The sequence below is a fragment of the Chiloscyllium plagiosum genome, unplaced genomic scaffold (assembly GCF_037043375.1).
Source record: "Chiloscyllium plagiosum isolate Xiang-an unplaced genomic scaffold, Cpla_swu_hap1 HiC_scaffold_12, whole genome shotgun sequence".
Lineage (NCBI taxonomy): Eukaryota > Metazoa > Chordata > Chondrichthyes > Orectolobiformes > Hemiscylliidae > Chiloscyllium > Chiloscyllium plagiosum.
This window is the reverse complement of record NW_028270150.1, coordinates 55,722,996-55,743,103: the sequence shown is the minus strand read 5'-3', so window position 1 is coordinate 55,743,103 and position 20,108 is coordinate 55,722,996. Positions and strand designations below refer to the sequence as shown.

Sequence of the window (20,108 nt, the reverse complement as noted above, 5' to 3'; positions counted from 1 at the left end):
CGGTGGTGGTCACTACCAATAACCTCTTTCCGGTAGTCTACTGTACTTGCCATCCTTGTTCCCACCTCCACAAATGCTTCTGCTTCCCCACTTCAGCCTTTGCTACTCCACCTCAGTGATCCCCTTGCTTACCCTACTGGCCTCGCTTGCACCCTCCTTAACAATTGACGGTTGGACCTGCAGGACTCTATTCACCCAGGCCTTTGACTGATGTTGTTGAGCAGCCTGTAGACCTGACTGATCAATCCCCGACCACTCTGATTGCAGCTCCTCTGATTGCTGCCGCTGGCCTCTTTGAGCACACTGTTGCCCATTCCTGGACTGTGCTACATACATGAATGCCCTGACAGTGGATGAGTGACTGTGGGTATGCCCCCTCACCTCTGACAATTCTCCATTGACAAGCAGCCAGTCTATGTGGGTCCGGCAGTACTGATAACCTTTGGCTATGGCTGAAGTGCCAGTGCACCAACTGGCATGGCGAGGTAAGGCATGGATGCTGCAAGTATGTAGGTAAGCATTAAATGAGCAAGCACTAAAGGAGCAATCGAGCAGCCCTGAGATGGAGCTTTGTCCAGTCCTTGAGTAGGGCCCCTACGCTGTGCGCAAACTGTCTTTACTGCAGCCTTTCGATACTATTTACTTGTCCGCCCTGCATTATAGGTTTGGATTTCCTAAACTGTGCTTCGAAATGGATCAGAAAGATGCCATGATGGTTGCGAAGGTTGACAAGTGTCAAATGCTAGTGTCTATTGGCCAGGATTGTGTGTGGTTGGCGCCCATATGTCATGCTCTGAGATCCTGGCAGCTCACAGCCAGAGGTGAGCTGAAGCTGTGACTTCCGTATCGAGAATTCTCAGTGTCTAACTTGTTGGCGTGTATGATAAGGTAGGAAGCTAAATATTAATGAGGTGAGGTAGGCTATTAATAAGGCATTTAACAAGCAAACCCCCCCCTCCCTCAATTGGCAACGTGCCACTGCCGAATGAGAAAACCTACCCCCCCCCCCCCATGCCACTCAGCAAAAGATGGAGTGGTGTGTTCCCTGTATCAAGGTAGGCCTTGCCCGGCTGTTTGTCCACTTCTCATGATAGCCCACATTACTCAGACACCTATAAGATTCTCCCTATATTCTTTTGGTTGCTATGTACCCTGTCTTGTAAGAACATTCCCAACCTCAACGCTATGTTTCTCAAAGACATTCAAATGTCATAAGCACAATTTTGGGACTTTGTCAAACTGATAGTTTTTGTTCACTAATTGACAATGTTTGCAGGATTTATATTTTCCATGGGGGAGTCCAGAATTAGACGGCATAGGTTTAGGGTGAGAGGGGAGAGATATAAAAGAGACCTAAGGGGCAACTTTTTCACGCAGAGGGTGATGTGTGTATGGAATGAGCTCCCAGAGGAAGTGGTGGAAGCTGGTACAATTGCAACATTTAAAAGGCATTTGGATAGGTATATGAATAGGAAGGGTGTGGAGGGACATGGGCCGGGCGCTGGCAGGTGGGACTAGATTGGGTTGGGATATCTGGTCGGCATGGACGGGTTGGACCGAAGGATCTGTTTACATGCTGTACATCTCTATGACTATGTATTTTTCATGTTTTGGTTAAAGGAACAAGAAATAAGTTATAAATATATTAGATTGCTGCTAATAAAGGTAAAGTTTTTTTCGTAAATGGATACACATGACAGGTACAATCTGCTTGAGCACAGAATACAGCAGATTTAATGTTAACTCATGCATTTTATCAGATGACTCACTGGGTAGTGGTGCTAATGAATAAGTTAATGTTTTACATAGATATTTTCTAACAAACCTGATCAGGAATATTATTACACAACTCTGAATAAGGAGGGACTTGAACCTTCTAGTCCAGAGGTAGGGGCTTTTCCACCACACCGCAAGAGCCCCTTCGTATTTTATATTTACATTTTGTTAAAAGTACTTCTGTACAGTACCCTGTTCACTTCTAATTTTCTTCATTGTCATCCTTTTGTGGGAGTGGTTCAAAGTTTAGGGGAGTATGGTGGAGGCAGACTCAAATGAAGCTTCAGGAGGGGTATCAGGTGATTATTTAGATAGAAATGGTGTGCAGGAATATGGGGAAAAGGCAGGAGATAGGCACTGGGTAATACTCCTGGTGCAGGCAAGATGGGCCAAATGGCCTCCTTCTGTACTGTAACAATTCTATGGTTCTCTTTGTGCTCTAACAAAGTGTTAAGTGAAAGATTGAACTGACCTGTGCCTAGACTAGAAGTGAGTTACCTACTCATTCTTTGTTCTGAACCAGCTGAAGTAATGCAGTCCATGTCCTTGAATGAAGAAATGAATATTTAATTCTGAGCATGGACTTCTTACAATGAAACTACTTTCCTACAACACAGAAACTTTGCTTGCTGTTTTTTAATGTTTAGTCATGTTTGTATGTCAGCGTTTTAAATAGTCAAAGTAAACATACTAGGAATTCATGTGTAAATATTTATGTAATGTTACAGAGAATGTACAACACAGAAAAAGGCCCTTCAGCGCATCCTGCCCATGTTGATCATCAAGCATCTTTCTGTTCCAATCACATTTTCCAGCCTTGTATAGTACAGTATTTGAAATGCTCATCTAAATACTTAAATGTCTTGAGGGTTCCTGCCTCAAGCAGTAAGTTCCAGATTTCCACAACCCTCTGGATGAAAGAAATCCTCATATCCCCTCTAAATCTGCTGCTTCTTATCATAAAACTGTGTTCCCTGATTATTAACCCCTCTGCTGTTAGACTGCTTATTTCTCAAGAACATCAAAGCTATAAGTAATTTCATCATCTTCACGGAGTCTTTTCATGTCTGAAGAGTCCAGTACAAGTTTGGCATTGACATCCACAGAAACTAACAAAGTTTCAGTGTTTGCCTCAGCTGCAGTATTTCCTCAAAGAGAGGTGGTCTGCAATCTAAGGTTCTCTTTTAGGGTGCCTTTTATATTTGATCACCCTTATGTCATTCCAGATACATTTATAGAGTTGGTTGTAGATGGAACTTGCTTTCTGTGTGCAGCACATTTATCAATTTCAATATTGGTAGCCCTGGAGTTCACAGAACAAAGGCATGAGAATTTTTCTAACCTTGAGACTGATGTCCTCAACAACTACATTTTTAATTCACTCAAGATATTGGTGTCACAGGATGGGAGTTGCAAGGGAAGGGGATATCAGAAGAATACATGGTAAGGGCGGGAGGCTGGTTTTCAGCAGTTAACTGCTTGCCCCCAGTTGCCGCTAGTATAGGAAAAAGTGGAGCCCCTGACCTGGCAGGCCGGCTGCTGTGTTCTCTCAGTTGGGGTTGCAGGTAGTCAGACTAGTGGTGGCTTGAAGCTCTGAAGTGTCCATCAATTGACCACTAAAAAACTGATGGCTAGTTGAGAAAGTCTTCACATCTAGAGTTTAACTGCTGAGGTGGCATGTAGGAAGCAGACATATTTCTGGCGCCACCCCGTCCAATTGTTTGCCTTTCCTACCACAAAGTAAAAATACCTTTTCTAGTGGTATGATGATGTAATATGTGGTTACACTAACCCCAGTATAGTATAGCATTGACAGAGTTTATGTTTGATTTCATATTGAAATCCAAATCTTTGTAATCTTGTGAATGGAGCTGCCAAGTAGAAGCCAAACATCTCCTTCAATAGGAACAGAGATTGTCTGGCTGCCGTATCAACAAGTCATGCTTCAGTGACTGTCATTGGGATATTTCTGTTTGCTCTTTCAGCCAATTCAAGATTAACATATGTAGGTAGCAGAAAGTAAACCATTCATCTGTTCCTTTGTCTGTTTCAGTTTTAAGGCCTGGAAGGATCTTACTGGATGAAATAAAGTAATAGTATATAACATTCTCAAAAAAGCAATGGCTTTCTGGCATATTGGATTTATCTGCGACATACACGTGTCTTGACCAGAAAGATGAGTTAGCAATTTTTACCTTTGTTTTATTCAGCACAGATGCAATATCTGTTAAAAGGTGTGTAAGAGGTGCCCAAAATGAGAGACTGCCAACTTATCTTTATATGGGGAAATATCTAGGCTCCACTTAAACACCCCCTTATGATTGAGATTGATAATTCTGTAAATGGAGAGTGGTAGTCAGCATGCCAGCACTTATTGGGCAATTAGGAATAATTTGATGTAGCAATATATTTTACAATATTGTTGCCATATTGTAGTTAAAAATGAACTTTTATAACCACTATCACATCTGTTATTCTAAAACAAATTAAATACATTGAGCAATTAATTTTGACAAATGCATTTATTTTAAAAGTAATATTCAAAACCAACACATGTCTCTGCTTCTTAAGATAGCCCCAAAGTGTATAAAAGCCTTGTTTTCTTCTGGCAATGTCCATTTCCCCTGGTAGCTTCATTCACTCTATGATTCACTGCATCAATTCATTCAGACTAAATGACATATAGTCCTATGAGTTGCTGTGGCCTTGAGGTTAGGCTGACTGTTTATTTGCTTTAGGAGTCCTGTAGATACTCTGCATTTGATTTGAAATACAAAAGGGAACATGGAAAATAATAAATATTTGTTAGGCAGAATGTATTTTAATATTGCAGTAACGTATTGGAAATTCAGACAATATCAGTATTTACAATAGTTTAGAACAACTTTGTTTCACATTATGTTTTTCATATGTGTTCTCCTAAACCTGTAAAGCTCAAGGCCTGTTTATCTGCTAATTTATTTATTATGTTGTGATGTGCACCCATCCATTAGAATGCTTAAGGGTCTCTAATTCAAGATTCTGTGAAATTTAGACTACATCTAATAACTTTGGGTGCATATTGGCCGAGCTGAGGTTTAGGAATCCCAAATGTGCATATGCTGGAGTTTAATCAGCTAATCATGTAGCTAATCAGAACAGAAAAATGTGTTGCTGGAAAAGCGCCGCATGTCAGGCAGCATCAAAGGAGCAGGAGAATTGACGTTTTGGGCATAAGCCCTTCTTCAGGAATTCCAGCTGTCCAGCATCTGCAGTCCTCACTTTCTCCTAGCTAATCAGAACAGATTACTGGTGAGCTTCCTGTTGCTTATTCGGCTAGGTGCGTCCTAACCATTAGCACCACAGTCTGCAGGGTGATCTGAAGTAGACAGAGAATTCCAGACTCCAGTGAAGGTGAATTTTCGCAGATTTAATTAGTGAACTTAACATAGCTGGTCAAGCACCAGGGATGCCCTGGAACAATACAGATCTTTCAATATAGGCAATCCAGGGAGCGTTCTCAATGTCTACCACCACATATGTAAGTTTTCACAAATATCAATTGTTAAACTTTAAATCTGAGAATGGCAGAGTTTTCTTAACCTAAAGAGTCAAGGTAAATGGAGCTAAGGAGTTAGGTTGTGGATCAACAATGATCTAATCGAATGGAAGAATAGACTTGAGGGTCTGACTGGTTTATTCTTGTTCCCATGTTCCTATCTTGAAGTAATTATCATCCATTAAGCTATTCTTTAATCCATCTCAGACTAATCCTAGAATGAGCCTGCTTTAGAAGAACAGCTCCCTATAAGAACCATTAGCATGGTGCTTGATGGATGTTGTTCTCAGCCACAATTTCAGTTCAATTGAGATAATCAGAGATTCGTTTTGAATCTGTGCAGAACTGTATTGGATCTCCTGGTCACAGTGAAAATCAGAAAATTACATGGAATTTTTGCATGCAAAGATTTGCATCAAATCTCCTGATTTCCACCCCACCGAGAAATCCAGGAAGATATTTCTTACTTTTTTCTTTGGCTTGTATAATTCTCTGCCACTCTATACTGAAATACATTCAAAACCTTCTGATGTGAAATGCAGCTGCAAATTGACAGGGTAATCTAGTACTTGTGAATTTTTAGTTATATTTTAATATAAGAAAATTGCATTTGTTTATTACTTTCTGTTCTATTTTCCCACATTAGGCTGCACAATGCGTTTGATCCCAGTCATCCTGTTTTTATCCTGACACTCCTCCATGTTATTACTGCACCACTCCATGGACTGGCCAATGCCATTGTGTTTGGGTTGGACAGGGAAACATGGGGCCAGCTGAACTTCACATCTCTACAGGTAACTTTAGCAGTGGCAATTGCTATTTGAGTTTAAAAATATGGCTCCCTTCCTTTCCTTATTTTATCCTGAAGAATTGCTTTGCAAGTCCTGCAGAAGTTGTGTTTTACCACAAACCTCCTGAGTTTGAAACTTGAAAAGTCTATTGTTTTATCCCTTTAAGTAGCTGCAAGACTTTCCCTTTAAATAGCTACAGGAAGTTAATATTTGAAGCAGCCAGTTGTTTCCTTCCCACCAGTGTATGAGTCATAGACATTCAGCCACACTATCAAAATTAGTCAGACTGCAACAGTGCTGGCCGATGGTTGTGATACTGTTCTGTTTAGCTGCAATTGTACCAATCAACTCCAGCTGCAATGTCATGCAGTACAGAGGGTTTGAAGATGGCACCGTGGTTAGCCAGCCAGCCATTAGGATGTTCATTTCTAAAGTGTTAATTATCTTTTACCTGCCTTCTAAAATTCCTATCCCGACCCTTTATCCTTTTTGTCTCTCGTACACTCTCCTGTCATTGTATCAGGCTTGACAAGTTCTTAGATAAGAATGAAGTGAGGACTACAGATGCCAGAGATGAGAGTTGAAAAGTATGGCGCTGGAAAAGCACAGCAAATCAGGCAGTATCCAAGGAGCAGAAGAGTCGATATTTCAGGCATATGCCTGCATCTTCACTCTGTGCCTTTCTTCTCATTCACTGAATGGACATTTCAAACCCATGTCTCGGCCTCCCTACAAGCAGCATCCACACAAGCCAATCATTCTCTCTTCTCAGCATTCCTGCCAAGCACTCTCGCTGAGAAATAATCTTGCCAATCTCCGTCGAACTCATCGAGTCCTGATCATGTGGACACTGCCAGCAGATGAACTGTCATTGTCGCTCTCTCTCTCTCTCTCTCTCCATCTCTGTTCACTTGTGAGCTCACCACATCAACATTGTAAACTTAACACAAATCTGGCAGAGGCTTGGAGAGAGACTCTCCAAAGTGCAGCCTTCCTGTCTGACCACGTCTTTGTAGCAGTTGCTACTCAATCACAATGTTACTGCGGCTGTTATCATCAAATCCCACCTTGGTCTGTCCCCTTACTCCTGTGGCATCTTTTTCTCCTTTGAGCCCAACTGCCATCACCTCAAGCCTTGGTTTCTCAACATCAGTTTCCTCTCCAACATCCTTGAACATACTGTCACTACTCAAATGCGTGCCTACATTTCCTGGAACTCTCTTTAAACCCTTTCAATCAGGTTTCTGCCCCTGCCACATTACCAAAATGGCCATTATTAAAGTTACAATGGACTTCATATTGGATTGTGACAAAGATAAACTGTCTCTCCTTGTCTTCCTTGACCTCTAAGCAGTCTTTGACATAAATGACCAAGCTAACTTCCTCTGTTACTTGTCTACCAGGTGAGTGGGACTGTACTCGTCCAGATGTAACCTGATGATCATGGTCAGTAGCTTCATTTCCCATTCCTGCACCATTACCTTGGATACTGTCCAATGATCTATCCTTAGATCTTTCAAATTTCTCATCTACGTGTTAGCCCCTAAATAACATTATCTGAAAGCACAGCACTAGGTTCCAAACATAAACAAATTTCTGGAGAAACTCAGCAGATCTGGCAATATCTTCTGACTAAGAGTCACCAAACTCAAAATGTTAACTCTTCTTTCTCCTCAAAGATGCTGCCGGACCTGCTGAGTTTCTCCAGCATTCTCTGTCTTTGTTTAAGATCTCCAGGTTCTGCAGTTCTTTGTTTTATTATATCAGTTTCCACTTGTATAATGACAACAGACAGCTCCACCTCTCAACCCTCTTCACTATCTTTAAAATATCAGACTCCTTGTCTGTCATCTAATTCTTAATGAGCAGAAATTTCCTCAAAAGTATAGAAACATAAGAACAGGAGTAGGCCATTCTGCTCCTCAAGCTTGTTTTGCTATTTAATGAGATCGTAGCTGCTTTGTGGCCTAACTCTGTAAACCTGACTTTGATCCATATCCCTTAATATCTTTGCTTGACAAAAATTTATCTATCTCAGATTTAGCATTAACAGCTGATTTAGCATCATTTGTGGATGCGATTTCCAAACATCTACCAACCTCTAGTCTGGTCCTAATTCTCATTCCCTTCTTCCAGAATCTCCAACTAGTTGAAATAATTTGCTACTACCTTGAAGACTTTGATCAGATCACCCCTTAACCTTCTAACTTCTTGAGAAAACAGGCCTCATTTGTATAATCCCTTCTCATAATGTGTTGTTGTTGTAAATCTATGTTACACCCCCTCCAAGGCCAGTATATCCTTCCTAAGGTGCGCTGCCCAGATCTGCTCAATGTACTGCAAATGGGGTCTAACCAGGATTTTGTACAACTGCAACATAACTTCCATGTCCTTGTACTGTAGCCCTTGGGTTAGAATTTAGATATAGATACAAATTGATATTGAAGACAGAAGTCTATGTCTGCAGACCCTTCCAAATTCCAGACCCTTCCACCAAATCCACCTTCTCCCCAGCAGTTTCAAACTCATTGCAACCATGGTGTCATGTTTGACCTTTCGCTAAGATTCCAGCCACATTCTGTACCATCAGCCTATTTCTACCTCCAGAACATCAGCTGACTATGTCTCTGTCTCAACTCATCTGCTGATGAAACCCTCTTTCTTGACTTTGTTACCTTTAATGTTGTCTATTACAAAGAACATAAATAAGCCATTTAGCCCTTTGAGCCTGCTCCTCCATTTAATACAATCGTGGCTGAGTGAACACTTCAATGCCTTTTACCCACAATGTCCCATAACACTTCATGCTATCGATAATCAAAAATGTATCAACCACTACTTTAAATATGCTCAAAGTGTGAGCTTCCACAGCCCTCTGGGATAGAGGATTCCAAATATTCACCCCCAAGGTAAGGGAGTTCAAAACTAGAGGAGAAAGAATTAAAAAGGACCTGGGGGCATCTTTTTCACATAAAGGGTGATTCGTGTGTGGAATGAACTGCCAAAGGAAGTGGTAGATGCAGGCAACATTTAAAACACATTTGGACTGGCACATAAATAGGGAAGGCTTAGATGGAAATAGTGCGAGTTTAGTTGGGAAACATGGTCAGCGTAGGCGAGTTGAACTGAAGGGTCTGGTTGACACTAAGTGGCATCCAATAAAATATCAGTATTTTGACCATTTGATCGGAATTGAATGGTTACACAGATCTCCTCTAGAGGGTAAAGTGAGGGTAGCAGAAAGAGAAGTCAACATAGGTGTAGTTGGTGATGGAGGTCACAGATTGGTTATACTGGATGTGTGAGGGTGGTGCAAAATGTACAAGCATGGCAGACCATGAGAGCAGATCTCCTGGCAGGAGTAACTACAAGCAGCTACAGCATTGGTAGCTGTGCCTTCAACTGCCAAGGCCGTAAGCTCTCAAATTCCCTCTCCTAGGCTTCTCAACCTCTCCACCTCTCTTTTGCCCTTTAAGATGATTCTTAATATCTTTCTCTAACCAAACTTTAAGTCACTTCTCCTGATACCTCCTCCTACATCTCGATGTCAAAATTTATTTGCTGATATTTCTGTGATTCCTTTGAGATATTTGTCTATGTTTAAGAGATTTTATTTACAAGCTGTTGTGGGTGTGGTAAAACAAAATGTGAAAAACCTTTTAAAGAATATGGTTGTCTATTTATATATCAATAATCGTACATAAGTTAAAGTATTACTCTACCGCTATAATGTATTAAGTAAATTTATTCAACATATTAAAACTGTGAAGTTGAATAAAGTAGAACAATTTCCTCAAACCTTAAGAGTCAAAGAGTGTGGTGCTATAAAAGCACAGCTGGTCAGACAGCATCTGTGGAGCAGGAGAATCGACATTTCGAGCGTAAGCTCTTCATAAGGAATGGGCATTCCCTATGAAGAGCCTATGCTTGAAACGACAACTCTCCAGTTCCTGGGATGCTACCTGACCGGCTGTGCTTTTCCAGCACCACACTCTTCGACTCTGATCTGCAGCATCACTTTCCCCCTCATATCTTAATATTAACTGAAACACCAGATAAATGGTTAAATGTCCAGTTATGCCTTTTGTCCAGGGTTCCTGTCAGGTGAGAGAACTGCCACAAAATTGAAACTGTTGACTGGCATTGTACCCACGTATGTTGTACCCAGCTAATCCTTCAGTGCTGCTACAAGCCAAAATTACAAGGTCATTTAATAAGCTGCCAATGATGGAGGGACCATCATATCTCACCATCAAAGAAATCACATGTTACACAACATGATTGGGCAACGAAGGGCCATCATATTGTGTAGCCGAGAAAGAACTATAGGTTTCCCTTATTGGCATGCTTTGTAAAAGGGTGTATTTAAATAATATATCTTCAAGTGATATCCAGGTCATAGTTGCCTATTTCCTAGATGTAGCATTTTATTTTAATTCATTCTTTCAGAGCTGGCATTGCCGGCAAGTCCAGTAAATTCCTCTTGAACTGAGTGGCTTGCCATGCCATTTAAGAGAGCAGTTAAGAATCAAACACATTGGGCTCAATTTTATAGTTTACAATTTGCAGGTAGATAGGATAGTGAAGGCGGCATTTGGTATGCTTTCTTTTATTGGTCAGAGTATTGAGTACAAGAGTTGGGAGGTCATGTTGCAGCTGTACAGGACATTGGCTAGGCCACTGTTGGAATATTGCATGCAATTCTGGTCTCCTTCCTATTGGAAAGATGTTGTGAAACTTGAAAGGGTTCAGAAAAGATTTACAAGGATGTTACCAGGGTGGAAGATTTGAGCTATAAGGAGAGGCTGAACAGGCTAGGGCTGTTTTCCCTGGAGCGTCGGAGGCTGAGGGGTTACCTTGTAGAGGTTTACAAAATTATGAAGGGTATGGATAGGATAAATAGACACAGTTTTTTTCCTGGGGCCGGGGAGCGCAGAACTAGAGGGCATAGGTTTAAGGTGAGAGGGGCAAGATATAAAAGAGACCTATGGGGCAACTTTTTCACGCAGAGGGAGGTATGTGTATGGAATGAGCTGCCAGAGAATGTGGTATAATTGCAACATTTAAGACGCATTTGGATGGGTATATGAATAGGAAGGGTTTGGAGGGATATGGGCCGGGTGCTGGCAGGTGGGACTAAATTGGGTTGGGATATCTGGTCGGCATGGACCGAAGGGTCTGTTTCCAAGCTGTACATCTCTATGACTCTATGACTCTAAGTGCAAATTGCATTGAAGCTTTTCATGGAATCTTGCCAAACCAGTCACATTATTTGCTGTTCCCACTCCTGAGGCATGTGTACACACGATTTCCACATCATTGTGAATCTGGATGAGTGTTTTCATTCCAGATGCCCCTGCAGGGTTCAGACCTGGCAGATGGGGAAACTCGTCTCCTACTTTGTGGACAGGAACCTGGAGCTCCTGTTGTTTGAGATGATGCACAAGCAGAAACTCCTCATCTCTCAGGACCGGCAGTAGAGTCCATGACACCACACCATGGTAATCTGGTCCGAGGTTGCCACTTGGGATAAAACCAAGGAGTTTTTTGAAGAGTTAACATGAAAGGGTTCATGAAGGTAACACTGTTGATGTAGTATATGTAGGATTTCCAGAAGGCGTTTGATACTGACATGTGAAAAAAGGTATAGGTCATAGAATGAAAGGGATGGTTGCAGACGGATAAGAAAGGGAGAGTAATGGAGGAATGGTTGTAGTGGAATCCTCTCTGAGTCAATACTGGGGCCCTTTTCTGATATTTATTAATTATCTGGATATTGGTGTGCTGGAGACAATTTCAAAGTTTGCAGATGACACTAAACTTTGAAAAAATTGTAAACTCTGAGGACGATAGTGTGGAACTCCAAAAGGACATTGACTAGTTGGTGGAATGGACAGGTAGATGGCTGATGAGGTTCGAGTTGAACTTCCACTTTAGCTGGAAGAACATGGAAAGACAATAAAAAATTGAGGGCAGATTTTAATGGGGGGTGGGTACAAAGCAGTGGGACTTGGGTGTTTATCCAAGATCATTGAAGGTGGTAGGACAGGTGGGGAGAGCAGTTAATAAAGCATATAGCATTCTCTGCATTTTTTAACAGGGGCATAGAGTTTAAGAGCAGGGAGTGATGTTGAACTTGCATAAAACAATTCTTAGAGCTCAGCTGCAGCATTGCATATAGTTGTGGCATCACATTATAGGATGTATGAATGTATTGGAGACAGCACAGAAACAATTTACAGGAATGGTTCCAGGAATGAGAAATGATGAGGATGGATTGCAGAAATTGGAACTGTTTCCTTGGAGAGGAGATTTCATAGAGATTTTCACAATCATGGTGGACTGGATAGAGTAGATAGGGAGAAGCTGTTCCAACTCGTAAAATAAAGGAAATCAAACGGGCATAGGTTTAAAGTGACATGCAAATGAAGCAAAGATGATGTGAGAAATACGTTTTGCACAGCAAATAGTTAGGGTATGGAATTCATGGCCTGAAAATGTGGGGGAGGCAGGTTCAATTGAGGCATTCAAGAGGATATTGGATATTGTGGTTCTGTTCGCCGAATTGGGGATTTGTGTTGCAGACGTTTCGTCCCCTGTCTAGGTGACATCCTCAGTGCTTGGGAGCCTCCTGTGAAGCGCTTCTGTGATGTTTCCTCCGGCATTTATAGTGGTTTGAATCTGCCACTTCCGGTTGTCAGTTCCAGCTGTCCACTGCAGTGGCCGGTATATTGAGTCCAGGTCGATGTGCTTATTGATTGAATCTGTGGATGAGTGCCATGTCTCTAGGAATTCCCTGGCTGTTCTCAGAGTTGGAACTGACAACCGGAAGCAGTAGATACAAATCACTATAAATGCCGGAAGAAAGATCACAGAAACACTTCACAGGAGGCTCCCAAGCACTGAGGATGTCACCTAGACAGGGGACGAAACGTCTGCAACACAAATTCCCAGCTCGGCGAACAGAACCACAACAACGAGCACCCGAGCTACAAATCTTCTCCAAACTTTGAGGATATTGGATAATTATTTGGATAGAAATGGTGTGCAGGAATATGAGGAAGAGGCATGAAATTGGCACTAGGCACTAGGTAGAGGCATGATGGGCCAAATGGACTCCTTCTGTGTCAATAAAATTGTGGGATTCATTCTCAGTCATCTGGAGGAATGCCCAGCAATATAGGAAGAAGGCATCTCTGATACCTCACACTTACTCTTTCTGCTATTGCACCCACCTCCCTCCAAAGCTCATGCTCCACCACTCTCACTGTTGCCTGCAGCATATTCCTCACTCGGTCTCTCCGTCCCAACACCACCAGCCCTGTAAGTCCTCTGTGCTGCTACCCACCTGAATCAACAGTAGTAGCTGTTTCATCTTCCATATTACCTGACTCTCTTCTCATTCCAGGAAGAAAACAGCCTACAATAGGGCAGAAAGTCACAATATTGTGACTACATTGTGCTGCTCATCATGAGGGCCCTCACCCGTTATATGGTGATGACCCTGACTCTCACCACCGTGAGAAGGACCTGGACTGTATCAGATACTGCCTTACCATGCTGAGTTTCCTGAGTGAAGGCTAGTCCCCTTGACTAAGGCCTGTTGACAACAAGGACAAGCTTTCCATCTTTTTGTCTGTAATAAATGTCACAGCAAGACCACAGTAACATGAGCCCAGTGTCTGGCTGAGGGGCTCAAGTAGAATATTAGCAGCAAATTTACACAAACTGTATTTCCTGTCCCTGTCACTATTCATCAAACAGTATCAGTTAAATGTCAATTGTTTTCTATACAGAAATTCAAAAGCTGACTTTATCTTCACTCACTGAACCAAAATTGTTGAAGCATGCTTTAGGCTACAGGAAATCTATGGCTTGCCTTTTGGTAGATCAGTATGATTTCCGTGCTTCCAGCGAGCACCGGGGTCAAAGCCTTGAGATATCTATGCTTATTACAGTTGTCTGCAGCTGCACCCTGTTGTTGAGCCAGTTAATAATAATGTTACCAAAAAAAACACACGTCAACACAGTACTTAACAGTATCCCATCATGCTGATGATCAGATTAAAGTATTTCAGCCCAAATTAACTTGAGTTTCAACATAGAAGTACATCTAAAGCTTTTTCATGAATGGTGTAGCTTTGATGTCTTGTCAGTGGCTCCATCAATAAATTAGTCTGTTATTAACCCTGACCTTGAAAGTAATACATTACTTTCTTTACTGTGCCTTTCAACATTTCTTCAGTTTTTTTCATATTAGTACACTTTCTTTTAAAATTTTTTTATCGTTTACTTCCTGATTATTTCCTCCTGCTGTTTGTTGATCATTTTATTTTGAGGTGACCTTTCAGAAAAAATCATGTGGCTTGTAGATTGGAAAGATGACTCCAATGCATGAATGTTACCAGTTCCCCTTTTCACCAGATCAAAAATGCCCTCTCAACTGTTCTTCAAAATAGTAGTAAGTCCCCAATACAGTATTCTCAAACTGTTAAAAGGGTTAAGAGACCATTGTTGTAGGAATTGTTGTTTTGTTCATTTTGTTTGCTTTAATAATATATTTTATTTGTAATGATTTTTTTGACATTTTCACACGTTACTCTTTAGGTAGAAAAACATAAAGCCCAACCAACTATGTCCCTAAAATAACGCCTTTATTGCACTGCATGACATTTCATTCTTTTTCAGCTTGCTTTCCAGTCCCGATTTTCTGATACAACATTGATCAAGGAGTACCAGCCGGGGCCTGTGCGCTACATGGCCCATTTGGAAAGCGATTCCTCAGACTCATGTGATGACGGCACAGGAGCAATTTATTCATCGACCGTGACATCCAGGGACAGGAGGCCCTGACAACAGCAACACCCCGCAACTGAGCATGTGCACTGTTGGACTCTTAGACAAAGGAAGAACCCCTCCGTGACACTAGAGCTGAGCTGTCAACCCTCATTATTAATTCTAGGGTCTTAATATTTAATGTCATAAAACTGGAACAGAAGCTTCAGATTTGTGGAGGAACCATCATGCTAAACACAAACACATAGTTAAAGAGGTTGTTCCTTTCAGCTGTCTCTGGTTTATGTTACACACAAAGGAAAAGGATAGTCTAAAGCAATAGAAAAACTAAGAACATAATGTTGAGTAAGAGGAAAGTGTTTGATGAAATTGATCTAATGGTCATATATGAAAAGTTAAGTGCAGTGTTTTATTTCAAACAAATATATTTACTTTATTTCTTTAGTGAGGGCATTGGATTTTTATGTTGATTTTGCTTTAATTGTATTTGAATATTTTCAGAACAGTGCATTCTCAATTTGGCTGACCAGTCTATTTGATTCAGGTTGCGTATGAATTATAATGAGTGAAACTATGACTTTGATCCCTGTACAGTATGCTGTGGGGAAAGCAGACAGTTCAGGAGGGTAGGGAAGCTGAAAAGGAGAGGAAATGCACAGTGTAGAGCCCTAAGTAGACACAGACAAAATGATGGAAAGCCATAACTACAGGACAACTTTTTGAAAAATGTTTACAATTTAATTTAACATTAGTTATTTAAAGTGTCCAAGTTATTGAAGATAACTGTTTTCAAAGATCAAGCAAACATTAAAGCCATCTAACGATGTCCAAATCCATATGATTCTTATTAACTATTTTTAATTGTGTTTTGTTATCAGATCTTGGCTTATGGACTGCTTTGTGTAATTTATATTTGCTTATAGGATTATTGTGCCTATATGTAGTAAACTAGAGCTTTCCTACAAAATCTTCCAGAAATGCTGTTAATTGAAATGAACGAATCTGCCTTAGAAACATTTTTTGTTTGAGTTTGTTCATTTTGTAGAACATTGCAGAAAATATAAAATTAAGTGGCTTAACAAGATGGTGCATCTTTGTGGCAGTGGTAAGAAACATTTAGCTCTCACCATAAACTGCTGTCTTTAATCCTGACAGTCTGTTTGGCGCAACTGTATGGGAGCCTGTGTGCAGGTAACCTTCTTGTTTTCATGTTTGCAGCTGATACTTGGTCACTGGCAAATATTAGAAAGAGTTTAGCATCACGTTTTACAAAATTGAAGCCTTTTCTAACAGAGACATGATTTACATTGTTCTATGATCAATTTTCTGCTACTAAAGTAGTATAATTTAGGCACTGCCCTCAATTTACTCAACCCATTTGTCCCAAAATGTAAAATCTCATACACTAAACAACTGTTTATGAGATCTGACTAAACCCAAGAATGGGAATGAGAATAAGAAAAGTCCATTGCAGTAACAAAACACAACTATTAAAGCAAATTGGGAGTCTGAATTTGTATACTTGTATATTGGGCCATCCCTGTTCCCTAGAATTTTATTATTGCAGCTTTAAAATACGGAGTGGAATTAAAATTCGCTTGGACTACAAATCAGCAGCATCAAATCAGCTACCCATGATAAACATTGACCCAGTTCCTTTTCATATACTTTGGTCTAAAGCAAAATCAGAAGAGTTAATCAAGACCACACTGTGGTTCATTTTATGCTTCCACCAGAGTCAGATTTCACCATATAGTCGATTAGAGGAACGAACTGAAACCCACATCTCAACTTTAAAATGTGAATTTGGCATTCAAGCTGTATGAGGCCTAAAGTAGAATAATAGCCTGATAACTACCATTATTACTGACTTGCAAGGCAGTTCAAAGAATTTTAATTTATACAGTGTCTTTCACAACCTCAGAATTGCAAAAACGCTGCTTTTCTCCAAATGGTTTAATGTATTTTTTTTATGTCCATGAGAGTGGTTTGACATTTCTCTTAAAAGACAGTGTCTGAGATAGCATAGTCCTCCTCAGCAGTGCAGCAAAATGTTCACCCAGATTATGTACTCAGATCTTGGGGGTGGGAGTTGAATTCTCAGCCTTCTAACTGGGAGCTGAGACTGTAACCCCTGGGCCACAGCTGATATTGAAATGCTATTTCTTAATCCTCTGCCACAATGCTGCATAGAGAGAATGCTGTCAGGACTAGCCTTCCCATCAAAAACAGACATCCTGTTTGGCAGTCAGAGTTGTATGACAGGAACTCTGAAGATGTGCTCAGCTCATTGTATTATAACCTAATGTTTAAAGGAAAATTATATTTGTAAGTTATGTCCTTTGGTGGTCTATAAAGAATAAACTAGTGAGACTTTCATTTTTAATCAAGAAAGCATAAAATATAATTCTATTTTATGTTTTTTTTACTTTGTTACAGTGTTAATTCTCAAAAGGAAATGAGTGCTCAACAGCAATAGCGAAGTTGAGCATTTTTGAAAAATGCTGTGATGTTTTATCTTTATTCCAACAAATAATTTAGACTATATCCCTATTTCACTTGTTTAAAGAACTGAGGAATTTTAATATTTTAATAAATATTAAATATAGGCCAAATGGACTGAAGTGAAATATATTGTTTGAATTGGTTAGTAGTCGAATAGGGTGAGTGGGAGTTTGATGAGGAAATTCAGAAGCCCAGAGGCTGACTATTACATGGCTCCATGGAGTATGCTTTTAATGGGGAGACAGCAAGGAGGGTGGATGAAACATTTAAAACAGATTGAGTAGCTAATCAGCCACATTTCCATGTTTACCTGACCTCACCCCAATAAATTTGGGTGTGGGTGGTTGCCAGAATTTGCAGCTTGCCCATCATATATTAGTAATAATTAAGGGTCAAAATATTACTCCAATATTACCCTGCCCATGCCATGATTCAATTGGCACGGCTGACCTTTCTTTTAAAGTGATTTTTAAAGCAGTAGGAATCAAAGAGTGTACTATCTTCAATGTGCAAACCCTCACTGCGTTCTGCCCGACCAAAAAAAGTATACACCCTGCTTTCCTTCCTGGACTGCAAAATTAACCATTACTTCTTCAAATTCTTAAGACGCTTGAACCAACGGCTCTAATATTCCTTGACATAGAATCTATGACGTCCAAATGCACCTGCTGACCCCTCACCCCCTTCCTGGATTAAATGCAGCCCGAGGTGTCACAACAGAATCTCCCCCAGGAAGTCAGCCTGAGCTTCAGGCTTGCATTCCATTTGGACAGGTGAACATCAAAAGTAAGGACCTGATGATGCTTTTGGGATCACAGGTGCACTTAGTGATGGTATCGAATTCCCAACCTCAGCAGCTGATTCCAAGTTTGGGTGCCTTTCTTTGATGAATGATAAGAGTATGGATCATATCCAAGAGAAGAAAATATTCTCCCTTGGAATGTCCCATCAAAATATTGAAATGACCAATCTGCCTCAGACGAATGGATTAACCCAGTTCCACTAAATCCAGATATTGGTATTAGCAAGTCAGAGAGAGTTTAAAATTGGATTTAAAATTTCTAAAATTTGAGCATCTCACTCTACCACAACCCAATCCTTTCTGGGGAAGGTTAACATTTTCTCATTTGAGTCAATTAGAGTCATAGAGATGTACAGCACAGAAACAGTCCCTTCGGTCCAACTCATCCATGCAGACCTGATATCCCAACCCAATCTAGTCCCACCTGCCAGCACCCATCCCATATCCCTCCAAACCCTTCCTATTCATATACCCATCCAGATGCCTCTTAAATGTTGCAATTGTACTAGCCTCCCCCACTTCCTCTGGCAGCTCATTCCATACACGTACCACCCTCTGCGTGAAAAAGTTGCACCTTACATCCCTTTTATATCTTTCCTCTCTCACTCTAAACCTATGCCCTCTAGTTCTGCACTCCCCGACCCCAGGGAAAGACTTTGTCTATTTATCCTATCCATGCCCCTCATGATTTTAAAAACCTCTATAAGGTCACCCCGCAACCTCCGATGCTCCAGGGAAAACAGCCCCAGCCTATTCAAACCTCTCCCTATAGCTCCAAGTCCTCCAACCCTGGCAACATTCTTGTAAATCTTTTCTGAACCCTTTCAAGATTCACAACATCTTTCAGTTAGGAAGGAGACCTGAATTGCATGCAATATTCCAACAGTGGCCTAACCAATGTCCTGTACAGCCGCAACATGACCTCCCAACTCCTGTACTCAGTACTCTGACCAATAAAGGAAAGCATACCAAACGCCGCCTTCACTATCCTACCTATCTGCAACTCCACTTTCAAGGAGCTATAAACCTGCACTCCAAGGTCTCTTTATTCAGCAACACTCCCTTGGACCTTACCATTAAGTGTATAAGTCCTGCTAAGATTTGCTTTCCCAAAATGCAGCAACTCACATTTATCTGAATTAAACTCCATCTGCCACTTCTCAGCCCATTGGCCCATCTGATCAAGGTCCCATTGTAATCTGAGGTAACCTTCTTCGCTGTCCACTGCACCTCCAATTTTGGTGTCATCTGCAAATTTACTAACTGTACCTCTTATGCTCACATCCAAATCATGTATATAAATTATGAAAAGTAGAGGACCCAGCACCGATCCTTGTGGCATTCCACTGGTCACAGGCCTCCAGTCTGAAAAACAATCCTCCACTACCACCGTCTTCTACCTTTGAGCCAATTCTGTTTCCAAACGGCTAATTCTCCCTGTATTCCATGAGATCTAACCAGTCTCCCATGTGGAATCTTGTTGAACGCATTACTGAAGTCCATTTAGATCACATCTACCACTCTGCCCTCATCAATCCTCTTTGTTACTTCTTCACAAAACTCAATCAAGCTTGAGAAACATGTTGTGATGAAGTTTAGTTTACTCCCTGTGTCTTCAAATATAACAGCATCAGGCACAAACCATTTCTTCTTGTTTCTCTTTCTCTTCCCTACCCACTACCTCCCCCCCCTTCCAGTATGCTCACCCCCACCAGGATAGATGGGGCTACCTGACCAATTACAGTCAGACTCAAACCCTTAGTAAGTACATAAGAACAAACAAATTAGGAGCAGGAGTAAGTATTTCAGCCCTTGAGCCTGCTTCACCATTAGATAGGTTCATAGCTGATCTCATTTTGGCCTCATCTGCACTCTCCTGTCTACTCTCCATAAGTCTTCA

At 41.0% G+C, this 20,108-nt stretch overlaps 1 protein-coding gene across 4 annotated transcripts in view; it reads left to right on the top strand.

The window, feature by feature from the left end:
• The window catches only part of LOC122555131 (cyclic AMP receptor-like protein A), a 214,513-nt gene extending 198,533 nt beyond the window's left edge, over positions 1–15,980 (top strand). For all 4 annotated transcript variants that reach the window (XM_043700836.2, XM_043700837.2, XM_087992845.1 and 1 more), the window contains 2 exons: positions 5,961–6,108; positions 14,794–15,980. In XM_043700836.2, the coding sequence (XP_043556771.1) occupies positions 5,961–6,108; positions 14,794–14,958 (313 nt within the window). In that variant the 3' untranslated portion in view covers positions 14,959–15,980. The remainder of the gene's footprint in view (positions 1–5,960; positions 6,109–14,793) is intronic.
• Positions 15,981–20,108: the final 4,128 nt, after the last annotated feature.